Here is a 13,280-nt window from a genome sequence, read left to right as displayed (position 1 = left end):
GGTGGCTTCTCTTGCTGTGAGCACAGGCTGTAGGAGCACACGGGCTCAGTAGCTGTGGTCCATGGGTTTAGTTTTCCTGCAGCGCGTGGAGTCTTCCCAGACCAGGGCCCCAACCCATGTCTCCTGCATTGACAAGTGGATTATTAACCAGTGGACCACCAGGGAAGTCCACTCTTACTTAGTTTTATTTAATGGTTAAAAGCCCGCCCTTTTAGGAGCCCCTGAATTCATTCTACCATTGTCATCTCAGCTAAGTGACTCAACTCCTTTCTGCTTCAATTTGTCCAGCTATTGAAAGGAGATAATATTAACCCTAATTCGATGGGTTATTGTGGAGTTTAAATATCGGGTATCTTAAGTACACAATAAACTTTAATTATCTAGCAAAATTTAAGAAGAACCAAAGAGAATAGTATAGATGAATAAGGGATATGGTTTATATATAAACATTTTTTTAAAGCATTAACAAAATTTGATGAAGCTTTTCTAAACATTTTTGCTTCTTATTTCTTAAAGAATATTTAGGAAAATGTAACATTTTGTGACTGGGCTTGTTTATCATTTTAACATCAGAGTTGGTATTCTGATTGGTTTTTTTTTTTTTTAATGCAGCAATGCTATCAAGACCTGTCAAGATTTGTTTGCCTTAACATGAGCTCTGCTTCTTTTTTCAACATTTTTGGATTGCATGTCTGTAGTTTTTCTGTCTCTCACCTTGCTTTTAACTGCCACTCCTTGCCATTGTCAGCACACCTGCTGTGAGTGGTTCTTTGTTCCTTCCTCTCTAATTTGCAGTGTTGAATCCTCTAAGACTGGAAAACTGAACAGGCAGGTTTGTAGAATCATCTATAGTAAGAGGCTCTGAGGAAGGACCTAAGGGTTTTCCCTCTGGTGAGAACGTGCATTTATTTTGTGAGGTTTTTGACTAATGCTAGACATTCTTATTAACTCACATATAGCCAGTGAAAGTGACTTTGGGTAAGGAAGGTGTTATTGAAAATATTTGGGGGTTTTGGACATGAGTAAGGGCCTGATGGCAGAACTGAGCTCAGTTTGATGTCCTCCTATCACAGGGAGGGGACCCAAGCAAGCCTGTGAAGTGAGTGTGGTCAACGGGAATGATTCCTCTCAGTCCACGGCTCCTTTTACATACAGCATGTCAATGACGCCGTTCATCACGGAAATAGCTCCCAAGAGAGGCAGTACAGCAGGGGGCACCAGACTTACAGTCTTGGGATCAGGCTTCAGGTACTGTCTTCACATTATACGCACAGGAGTGCGTCTTTCCAGACTCAAGCCATTACACCTGCTTTCTCATGTGCCAGGACAGTGTTTAAATATAGTCAAATAATGTGTACTCAGAGAAGGAAACGGCAACCCACTGCAGTATTCTTCCCTGAAATCCCATGGACAGAGGAGCCTGGAGGCCACAGTCCATGGAGTTGCAAAATAGTCAGACACGATTTCGTGACTAAACAACAACAATAATGTGTGCCTGGGTTTCCCAGGTGGCGCAGCAGTAAAGAATCCACCTGCCACTGCAGGAGCTGCAAGAGACATGGGTTTGATCCCTGGGTTGGAATGAGGAGGAAATGGAAACTCCAGCCTGGCGGGCTATGGTCCATGGGGTAGCAAAGAGTCAGACACGACTGAGCAACTGAGCACTTAAAATGTGTGCCCATCTGCTGAAAAGCCACACTACTGTTTACTGACTGCACACTCTGTGTCACAAACCTTTCTACTCCATAGAATCTTCCTGGCTTACCTTCTTAGATATTTCAAATCCCATTTTATAGTTAGAAAACTAAAATTAAAGAAGATACTGATTTTCCCCATATCCTAGTAACATCACAAGTATAAATCACTTTCCTGTTACGCTTTCCGCCAAATCTCATTTGCAACCATCATCTGCTTCATTGGTTGAATGAAACATCTCTTCAAGCACCAGATCCATTTCATTGTAACTATTTAGATTCCTTCTTCCTAAACAAGTTCATTATTTTGGCTCAAACTTATGTACTGCACTACCATCATCCTTCAAGTAGTTAAGGCTGACTTCAAAACCCCAGATCATTGAAATCATAGCAGGCAAAGCTAATTCCTCACATACTTATAACTACATTGGACTTGGATTTTTACACAGTGGTTAAGTCCCAAAGTCTATGAATATGGCAAAAATGTCAGCTAGACAAAATGATCACAATAAAGTCTCTTATTGAAGTGCCATTTTGGAGAAGAATGCAGAATCTCTCAGTAATTTGAACCCAAGCATTTTTTCTCCAGTGCTGCAGAACTTGCTAGTTTATATAGTTTTATTTCCCAACCTCTTAATCTCTTTGTTTACTTTTTTCTCAACAAATATTTTAAAGTTTTACTGCTCAAAAAAGTGTCAGTCTGCACTTTGATAGCTCATGGGGTAAGATCATTATTTTTACAATAATACAAATAATGGGGTGGTCAGTGTGACCTAGAAATTTGAGAAAAACATCAATGTTTTGTTTTCCTCCTTTTTACTTTACAGTGAAAATGTAGAGGATGTTCTTGTTACCGTAGCTGAAGCCATGTGTGATGTTGAGTATTCCAACGAGACCTGTGTCATCTGCATGACAAATGCCCACTCTCCTTCAGGGTGGGCTCCAGTCCATGTCAGCATCAGAAGCACCGGCCTGGCCAAACGGGTAACAGTGCTGTGGCATAGAGTAGTCTCGGCAGTAGAAAAACTACCCTTATGGGAAGTGAAGTCACTAGTAATGGACTTTTTACTTTGTTAATTTCTCCAAAAAATAACTGAGATGTGACTATAAAAAATTTAAAGTAGGTTTTTTTTTTACTTATTACTAAAATGTTTATAATTTCAGACTTCTGATTATTCTGGGTTGCAGGTAATTGGTAATAGATTTTTTAAGTTTTTTATTATTGTGAAATGAATCAACTGGCAGCTCTAATGTATTTAAAGTAGGTTATACTTTATTGTTAATGAAGATGTTTGTTGTAAGATTTCTTCATTTTGAGAAATTAAATGATGAAATCTCTGAATTAAATTTTTAAAGTCTCTTGTGTTATGTTACAGGCTAATGCTGACTTCCTGTATGTGGACACTTGGTCCTCCAACTCCTCATGGGGAGGAAAATCTCCACCAGAGGAAGGGTCCCTAGTTGTTATTACAAAAGGACAGACAATTTTGCTGGATCAAAATACCCCTATCCTGAAAATGTTGCTTATTCAAGGTAAATTTCTGAAAATCTGTTTCTAAGACTCTCCCTATGAAATGGTTCTGTAAGATTAATTTAATCAAGATTCATGATTATGAACATCCACAATTATATCATGTTTCAAATTCAGAGTGTAGTGCTAAATTTATTAAATTGAGTGTTATTATCCATTTGTGGTTATAAAATTATTTATTGTGTTGCCACCAGAATGTTTTTAATAAAATAGAAAAGAAAATATCAGAGTGTACCACATTCATATGGGTAAGCGTGTTTTTTTAAAGTTAAATATTTCTTAAACTTTTGTTTCAATAACTGTGTGTTTGTGTGTGTATATGTGTAAGTGAATCCACATGGAGTGAATTAAACAGAAAATAGTATTTCCTTTTTAGAAAAACTAGTATAGTGGGTCCTGGGGATTGTAAAAACCACGGAGATGTGTTAAATTCTATACTAAATGACCCCCTCTTGCTCCTCCTGGATGTCAGATTGGGGTTTAACCTTTGCCTGTGAACCTGCATTCAACTGTTGCCCAAATTTCTCTCTGCTTCTTAATATTCTATTTTTAATACAGAAAATTAAATAACCAGAACTATTACAACTGTGTATAAAAGAGAGAATAATTGGCAAGAATAAAACACTTGGAGCTTTAATATATAAAGCTTTGCCATAATGGTCTTAGCTAATCAAAGACCTTTGCTTTTTGTTTTTGTTTCAAATCCTGGTGTAATAGCAGTGTTTCACTTCTTTGAAGGTAATAATTATTGAACATTTGAACAAGTGAAGTTTTACTGTCCACAAATCTACATCAGTCTCTTAAAAAAATGTATCCCAGCACATTCTTTAATTATGCTAATCATAGGCTATAGCTATTGCTGGTGCAAATTAGTGGATAAAAGTTCGATGCTAATGTTGACATTGCAATACTTTCTATAAAAAGTATTTTTCTTTTCTTTCAATTTTTTGTTCTTAATTTAAATTTGAGGTCCTGTGTTTGTAGAACTAGAAACTGTAGCTGCACTATTTAGTAGCATTTAAAATAACAAACGTGAAATGGTACCTCATAGTGGTTTTGATTTGCATTTCTCTGATAATGAGTGATGTTGAGCATCTTTTCATGTGTTTGTTAGCCATCTGTATGTCTTTTTTGGAGAAATCTCTATTTAGTTCTTTGGCCCATTTTTTGATTGGGTCATTTATTTTTCTGGAATTAAGCTGTAGGAGTTGCTTGTATATTTTGAGATTAGTTGTTTGTCAGTTGCTTCATTTGCTATTATTTTCTCCCATTCTGAAGTCTGTCTTTTCACCTTGCTTATAGTTTCCTTTGTTGTGCAGAAGCTTTTAAGTTTAATTAGGTCCCATTAGTTTATTTTTGCTTTTACTTCCAATATTCTTGGAAGTGGGTCATAGAGGATCCTGCTGTGATGTATGTCAGAGAGTGTTTTGCCTATGTTCTCCTTTAGGAGTTTTATAGCTTCTGGTCTTACGTTTAGATCTTTAATCCATTTTGAGTTTATTTTTGTGTATGGTGTTAGAAAGTGGTCTAGTTTCATTCTTTTACAAGTGGTTGACCAGTTTTCCCAGCACCACTTGTTAAAGAGGTTGTCTTTAATCCATTGTATATTCTTGCCTCCTTTGTCAAAGATAAGGTGTCCATATGTACGTGGATTTATCTCTGGGCTTTCTATTTTGTTCCATTGATCTATATTTCTGTCTTTGTGCCAGTACCATACTGTCTTGATAACTGTGTCTTTGTAGTAGAACCTGAAGTCAGGCAGGTTGATTCCTCCAGTTCCATTCTTCTTTCTCAAGATTGCTTTGGCTATTCAAGGTTTTTTGTATTTCCATACAAATTGTGAAATTATTTGTTCTAGCTCTATGAAGAATACCGTTGGTAGCTTGGTAGGGATTGCATTGAATCTATGAATTGCTTTAGGTAGTATACTCATTTTCACTATATTGATTCTTCCAATCCATGAACATGGTATATTTCTCCATCTATTAGTGTCCTCTTTGATTTCTTTCACCAGTGTTTTATAGTTTTCTATATATAGGTCTGTTTCTTTAGGTAGATATATTCCTAAGTATTTTATTCTTTTCATAGCAATGGTGAATGGAATTTTTTCCTTAATTTCTCTTTCTATTTTCTCATTATTAGTGTATAGGAATGCAAGGGATTTCTGTGTGAGGTACCATTTCACACCAGTCAGAATGGCTGCGATCCAAAAGTCTACAAGCAATAAATGCTGGAGAGGGTGTGGAGAAAAGGGAACCCTCTTACACTGTTGGTGGGAATGCAAACTAGTACAGCCACTATGGAGAACAGTGTGGATATTCCTTAAAAAACTGGAAATAGAACTGCCTTATGATCCAGCAATCCCTCTGCTGGGCATACACACTGAGGAAACCAGAATTGAAAGAGACACATGTACCCCAATGTTCATCGCAGCACTGTTTATAATAGCCAGGACATGGAAGCAACCTAGATGTCCATCAGCAGATGAATGGCTAAGAAAGCTGTGGTACATATACACAATGGAGTATTACTCAACCATTAAAAAGAATACATTTGAATCAGTTCTAATGAGGTGGATGAAACTGAAGCCTATTATACAGAGTGAAGTAAGCCAGAAAGAAAAACACCAATACAGTATACTCACACATATATATGGAATTTAAAAAGATGGTAACAATAACCCTGTATATGAGACAGGAAAAGAGACACTGATGTATAGAACAGTCTTTTGGACTCTGTGGGAGAGGGAGAGGGTGGGATGATTTGGGAGAATGGCATTGAAATATGTATAATATCATATATGAAACAAGTCACCAGTCCAGGTTCAATGCACGATACTGGATGCTTGGGGCTGGTGCACTGGGATGACCCAGAGGGATGGTATGGGGAGGGAGGAGGGAGGAGGGTTCAGGATGGGGAACACGTGTATACCTGTGGCAGATTCATTTTGATATATGGCAAAACCAATACAATATTGTAAAGTTAAATAAAATAAAATTAAAAAAATAAATAAATGAAACAAAAAAAATTTTTTAAAAATAACAAACAATCAAGGGAAAATAATCTGGCTTGGGGTTTGATTTTACTTTATATTGCCAAAGAACTGAAGTGAAGTGACATGCATAGTGATAGCAGATAGGAATAAAAAATCAAATTTTTAATGTATAATTTAATAAATAGCTTTAATATGAATTTTCCTTGTAATATATTTCAAAATTGTATGGTTTTTAGGTGGAACTCTAATATTTCATGAAGCTGACATTGAACTCCAGGCAGAAAATATTCTAATTACAGATGGAGGCATTCTGCAGGTATATGAGATAACTTATTGATAACCGCTCTCCATTTCTTTTTAAAATATCATGTGTGAAGTGGACAGTTAATTATGCTATACTCTCACCAATTTACTTTTTTGTAGATCTCAGTTCTTAGCATAAAGTCTTTTTTTCTGGACTGTAAAAGTTTCCCAAAATATTTTTGTGCTTTTAATGCAAAGATAAAGCATACTTGCAGAGAGCAGAAATTTAAATAGTGCAAAAAAAAAAAAATTACCTCTGAGCTGCTGCTGCTGCTGCTAAGTCGCTTCAGTCGTGTCCAACTCTGTGTGACCCCATAGACGGCAGCCCACCAGGCTCCCCCATCCCTGGGATTCTCCAGGCAAGAACACTGGAGTGGGTTGCCATTTCCTTCTCCATACCTCTGAGCTGTATGTTGCCAAAGTCAGTCAGTATCCTTTCCAAAGGCCTGGCACAGTGTATTTGACTGACTAGAAAATGTAAGGTTTATCTTTCTCTCTCCACATTGAGAATGGAGTAATCCATTCTCAAAAGAGGGGAGAGAAGGAAGGAATTTGGTTTTGGGTGATTACAATCGTGGCTAATGAGTTTCAGCTTTTTGAGTGATGCTCGTGAAATCCCTTGCAGATTGGGACAGAAGCAGCCCCTTTTCAACACAGGGCGGTCATTACCTTGCATGGGCACCTGAGGTCTCCTGAACTCCCAGTATACGGCGCCAAAACGCTGGCTGTGAGGGAAGGAATCCTGGATCTGCATGGTATGGCTCAGGGAATTTGTTCAGGAGAGACTAGCCGAGAAGCCAGAGATAATCCTCCTGATAACTCTCTAAATGCAGCCTCACCAAGCTTCTCCTGTCTTTATGGACTCTCTCTTTACCCTCCTTTATCTCTTCCCTCCTTCACACAGGCCAGGTCAGCCCCTACAGACCACCAAGACACACAACCAAGGTCACTCTTGGAAAGCCCTTCCGTCACATTGTTTGCCTAATTTAGCACTTGAGACTGTCCATATTGATTGTTTTCTTTATTCATCCTATCTGAATAGAAAAGCATTAAGTCTGGAAGCAAAATATAGTTGCATTTTTCTGTAACTATATTCTAGAAAATTATCAGCAAAGAAAAATTATTGTAATCCTGTTTGTGGTGTCAGGGTAGCATTGTTTAAAGGAAGTATGGTGTGAACCTTTTTATATGAAGTCTTCTCTATTGTAATGTGTGTGCGTGCTAAGTCACTTCAGTCGTGTCTGACTCTGTGTGACCCTATAGACTGTAGCCCACTGGGCTCCTCTGTCCATGGGATTCTCCAGGCAAGAATACTGGAGTGGGTTGCCATGCCTTCTTCCAGGGGATCTTCCCAACCCAGGAATCGAACCCACATCTCTTATGTCTCCTGCATTGGCAGGTGCGTTCTTTACCACTAGTGCCACCTGGGAAGCCCTCTCTATTGTAATAATCTACTTCTTTTATAAGTTTATAATATAGAAACATGATACCCAATTATGACCATATATGTCCTGCATTGGGCTAAATATCTACACTAATGAAATTTTCAGAAATTTACACATTTCATTTGTTTCCAGATTATTAATTTAAGCAACTCCTATCAACAAAGACAAGGTAATAGGCCTCTGCCCATGTTATCAATGTATGTCCCTGGTCATTTTATCCATGTATGCCTCTGGCCATTTTATCAAGAGTATTATACCATTCTGGAGAAGGAAATGGCTACCCGCTCTAGTGTTCTTGCCTGGGAAATCCCATGGACAGAGGAGCCTGGTGGGCTACAGTCCATGGGGTCGCAGAGAGGCGGACATAACTGAGGGACTAAACAGCAAAATGATGCCATTGATACTGAGTTTATATAAAGGAGATTGTTATCAATGAAATATATCATTGCCAGAAGGACTTTTACAAAATGCGTAGACCCATACATGTTATTAATGTGACTGTTACTTTTATAAAGCAAGCACTCTAAATGTTTTTTTTTTTTTTTGAGAAAGGTATAAGATGGTAAGTTAAAATGAATCTTCTCAAAAGTTATTCAATCCAGGAGATTAAAATGCATAAAACTCTTAGTATTCCAGAAGACATACCTGAGGAAACTCTCAGTTGGTTTGTATGTTGGCTCCAGGCCTGCCTGTTCCTGTGATCTGGACTCGTTTGGCTCATACTGCAAAGGCAGGGGAACGGACTTTGATTTTACAAGAAGCAGTAACATGGAAACCAGGAGATAAGATTGTAATTGCAAGCACAGGACACAGGTATGATATCTTCTAGATCTGATAATTTTGATTTAGAATAGAAATGTGTAACTGTGTAAAAAAGGTAAGATTCAGGAGGTCCACAGCCATTTAATTTAAATTTGAAACCTCAAGTAAAGAAGCCTGGACAGCCAAATATATATTTGCCAGATATTAACATTGAGTTGATCCCCCATGTGAGTTTTTATTGACTGAATTTACCATAAGAAAAAGTATAAATATATACTAATAAAAGATTTTAGTCGCTTTTCATGGTGCAGTTCCCACATAAGATTTCATTTGACAAGAACATTCTGCTATTAAAAGTTATTTGAAAACCTCTGAGTGATGTCCCACAGAGTGCAGTAAGTCAGAAAGAGAAAAACAAATACCATATATTAATGTATGAACGTGGAATCTAGAAAGATGGTACAGATGATTTCTTTTTGCAGGACAGAAATAGAGATGTAGACGTGGGAAATGGACATGTGGACAGAGTGGGGAAAGGGAGGGTGTAACGAATTGGCAGAGTAGCATTGACATATATACACGACCACGTGTGGAATAGATGGGCTATGGGAAGCTGCTGTACAGCACAGGGGGTTCATCTCAGTGCTCTGTGATGACCTGATGACCGAGAGGCGTGGGATGGTCATTGGGGTGGGAGAGAGATTCAGAAAGAAGGGGATACGTGTATACTTACGTCGGCTGATTCACATTGTACAGCAGAAATTAACACAACATTGAAAGCAATTACACTCCAATAAAAAAAAAAAAAAGAAAACCTCTGAGTGAGAGCTGTAGCTGAGTACATCAATGCATGCAAAAATGTAAATGAGCTTCTTTGTTTGGGGTCACCAACGAGCACAGTTGAAAGCAGCTAGTTAAGTCTTTTTAATTTTACAGTCTTGGCAGTGGTTCCCATGGAGCAAAATTGTTAGTAATGATTGAATGATAGAGATGAAATTATAGTGTAAGTAATAATTAACATGACCTTTGATGTCTGACATTTTATCATGAAACTGCTTATGACCCTTAATTAATGTTTAATTATATAGTTTAGCAAATAAGAAATACAAGGAACAAAACTAATATAGCTACATCTCTTGATGTAGGAGCTTTATAGCAAAGAATATAGCAAGAGGAGCTTTATTTTTGCTCTGTTGTTCAAATTATGTGATAGCAAAATTGGATATAGTTATGTGGATCAGGGAACAAATAGTAATTTATGACAAGAAACAGCTAAGTTGTATTAAGGTCATGACTCAGTTTAGAATTAAAATTCAAGATGGCATTTTGATTTTGTCCCTTTCCAAGTTAAAAATAGACTTGCAGATGTTAGGAAGAGTTAAATATATACTTAGCTTTATAAGCACCCTCTTTTTTTTTCCTCTGCCCTTGGGATGATATAATGACAAAATTAAAAAGCAGCAAAATGACAGGGCTTGCTTATAGAATAGGAAGTCCTCATAGCTTTTCTGGGTGAAAGAAAATTAAGTTTAGAATTTAGGGGGTCACAAAGAGTCAGACACGACTGAGTGACTGAACAACAAACCAAAGTTTTAATAAACAAGAATTTAGGAATTTCCCACCAAATCTAATTAGTTGTTCACTATTTCATTTGTAAATCCTATTTGAGAGTTTGCAAAGCAGGTGGTTAAGAATACTACTTCTAAAGTCAGTCGACCTAGGTCCAACCCCCAGCAATGCCCCTCTCTGTGCTTCACTAAAATTGGAATGCTGTTAGTATGTATCTCAAAATTATTGTAAGGATTAAATGAGTTAGTATGTGTAAAACAGAGTGGAACTTGGCTCAAAGTTAGTGCTATATAAATGTTGGATATTATTACAAAGGAAGGAAAGGTGCATTTAGGTGCACCTAACATATAAAATGGCACCCCAATCCAGTACTCTTGCCTGGAAAATCCCATGGACGGAGAAGCCTGGTAGGCTGCAGTCCATGGGGTCGCTGGGAGTCAGACACGACTGAGCGACTTCACTTTCACTTTTCACTTTCATGCATTGGAGAAGGAAATGGCAACCCACTCCAGTGTTCTTGCCTGGAGAATCCCAGGGACGGGGGAGCCTGATGGGCTGCCGACTATGGGGTCGCACAGAGTCGGACACGACTGAAGCTACTTAACAGCAGCAGCAGCAGCAACATATAAAAATCCTTTTGAGAACTTCTTTTCTAAAAATATCATCTCTGTATCATCTGAATCCAAGAGAATTGGGAGAGGTTAGTCCAAATCACCTGAGGGATCTTATAATATTATTGATACACCCTATCTCAAATATCCTTAATCTCCACTTCCCCCTCCCACCTCCCCCTCTAATTCCTTCCTTGGGTCTTTGGGAATTATATCTTTCCATCCACTTACCCTTTTGGGAAAAAAAACAGCTTTGGTCTCCTGTTTCTTCTAGCTTTTCTGTCTCTCCCCTCGCCACCTCCCTTTCTCTCTCTCAGTTATTCAATCACTTAAATACCATGCCCATTTCTTCCATTTCATTCTCACTCTCCATTTTTTTCCCCTTTAAGCCCTACAATCTAATTTTCATCTTCACAAAAATTTGCCTAGTGACCTGAATATCAGCTGTCTTCACTTCCTGCACATCACCAAGTTCTTTGGGTTCTGCCCTTGAAATGCCTCTTCCATCAGCTTTCCTTACTTTCAGTTGAATTTAGACTCCCAGTCCCTCATGCTGGAATATTCCATCATCTTATTTGGGTTCCGTTCCTCTACCTTCTTCCCTCAGGAATTTATTCTGCATTAATTTGTTCAGTCAGTCAAATCTATGATTGAGTTGTGACAGGTACTCAGCATACAGAATGATTCAGTGGTTGCCTTACCTAGAGGAGCAGACAGGTATGGGAGGACAGAGAAGTAAATGGGGGATAGGTCTGCAGTGTGGTAACTGTGAGTCCTCATGGGGCCTCGGGCAGCGCTTATGGGGAATCTAGAAGGGCTGGGAAAGTTGAGACAGGTGCCTTCCAATCTATTTAAGATGCAACATTGTTGTTTGACCTGGTAGTTAAAGGAGGAGAAAGATTTGCAAGGAAGAGAGGAATCAAAAAGCAGTGTCAGGAAGATACATTGAAAACTCCCCTAAAGGCACCTCTGTCAATTGCATCAGTCACACACTTTAGTAGATAAAACACAAAATCAGCCATAGAAACACTTGTCTCTCTGAAGTTAGGGGCACTTCTGCTTGGTACCCACCTCCCAGTATTTAACTCTATGTCTAGAAAACAGGCTTGTTCTTGTTCAGTGGCTATGTAGTGTCTGACTCTTTGCAACCCAGTGAACTGTAGCCTACCTCTGTTCATAGAATTTCCTCTGTTCATGGAATTTGCAGGCAAGAATATTGGAGTGGGTTGCCATTTCCTCCTAGACACTCAATAAACATTTGTTGGAAGGATTCATACATGAATGTGTATATTATCAATTTGGCCAGTCCTTTTGTTGGAACTTGGGGTGTGTTGAAGGAATGGGTAGAAATAAGACCTCCTGAACTCACCTCAGTCATTTCTTTACCCTGCTCTGAAACCTCCAGTAGACTCCCTCTGTAAGGTTTTTTCCAACCTCAGCACTATTGACATTTTGGACAGGTTAATTCTTTGTTTATCACAGGAGGTTTGGGAACATCCTCAGCCATTGCCTACTAGTAGCAACACCAACACCACCACCACCACCACCACCAATACCAATACCAACAACACCACCAACACCACTCCCACCAACACCACCTCCACCAACACCACCACCACCAATAACAATACCATCACCAACAACACCACCTCCACCAACACCACCACCACCAACACCACATCTACCAACACCACCACCATCAATACAAATACCACCACTAACACCAACACCACCACCACCATCACCACCAACACCAACACCACCTCAACCAACACCAACACCACTACCACTACCACCACCACCACCTCCACCAACACCACCACACCAACACCAACACCACCACCACCACCAATACCAACACCACCACCACCAATACCAATACCAATAACACCACCAACACCACTCCCACCAACACCACCTCCACCAACATCACCACCACCAATAACAATACCACCACCACCAACACCACCTCCACCAACACCAACAGCACCACCACCACTACCAACACCACCAGTACCAACACCACCAACATCAACAATAACAACACCACCACCACCAATACGAACACCAATACTAATACCACCACCACCACCAACACCACCTCTACCAACACCACTACCACCAATACCAATACCACCAACACCACCATCACCAATACCAATACCACCAACACCACCTCCACCAACACCAACACCACCTCTACCAACACCACTACCACCAATACCAATACCACCAACACCACCTCCACCAACACCAACACCACCTCTACCAACACCACTACCACCAATACCAATACCACCAACACCACCTCCACCAACACCACCATCACCAATACCAATACCATCAACACCACCTCCACCAACACCACCA

General features: G+C 39.2%; 1 protein-coding gene across 1 annotated transcript in view; it reads left to right on the top strand.

Moving 5' to 3' along the window:
• Window positions 1-13,280, top strand: part of PKHD1L1 (polycystic kidney and hepatic disease 1 (autosomal recessive)-like 1) — a 180,730-nt gene that overhangs the window by 88,103 nt on the left and 79,347 nt on the right. Inside the window, exons 41-46 of the mRNA XM_010863452.1 lie at window positions 1,074-1,248; window positions 2,522-2,678; window positions 3,071-3,227; window positions 6,457-6,536; window positions 7,149-7,278; window positions 8,652-8,781. Coding sequence (XP_010861754.1) covers window positions 1,074-1,248; window positions 2,522-2,678; window positions 3,071-3,227; window positions 6,457-6,536; window positions 7,149-7,278; window positions 8,652-8,781 — 829 coding nt within the window. The remainder of the gene's footprint in view (window positions 1-1,073; window positions 1,249-2,521; window positions 2,679-3,070; window positions 3,228-6,456; window positions 6,537-7,148; window positions 7,279-8,651; window positions 8,782-13,280) is intronic.

Source organism: Bison bison, unplaced genomic scaffold (assembly GCF_000754665.1).
Source record: "Bison bison bison isolate TAMUID 2011002044 unplaced genomic scaffold, Bison_UMD1.0 scf7180017864491, whole genome shotgun sequence".
Taxonomy (NCBI): domain Eukaryota; kingdom Metazoa; phylum Chordata; class Mammalia; order Artiodactyla; family Bovidae; genus Bison; species Bison bison.
Note: the sequence above shows the minus strand (reverse complement) of the source record. Positions and strands in the feature narration are given on the sequence as shown.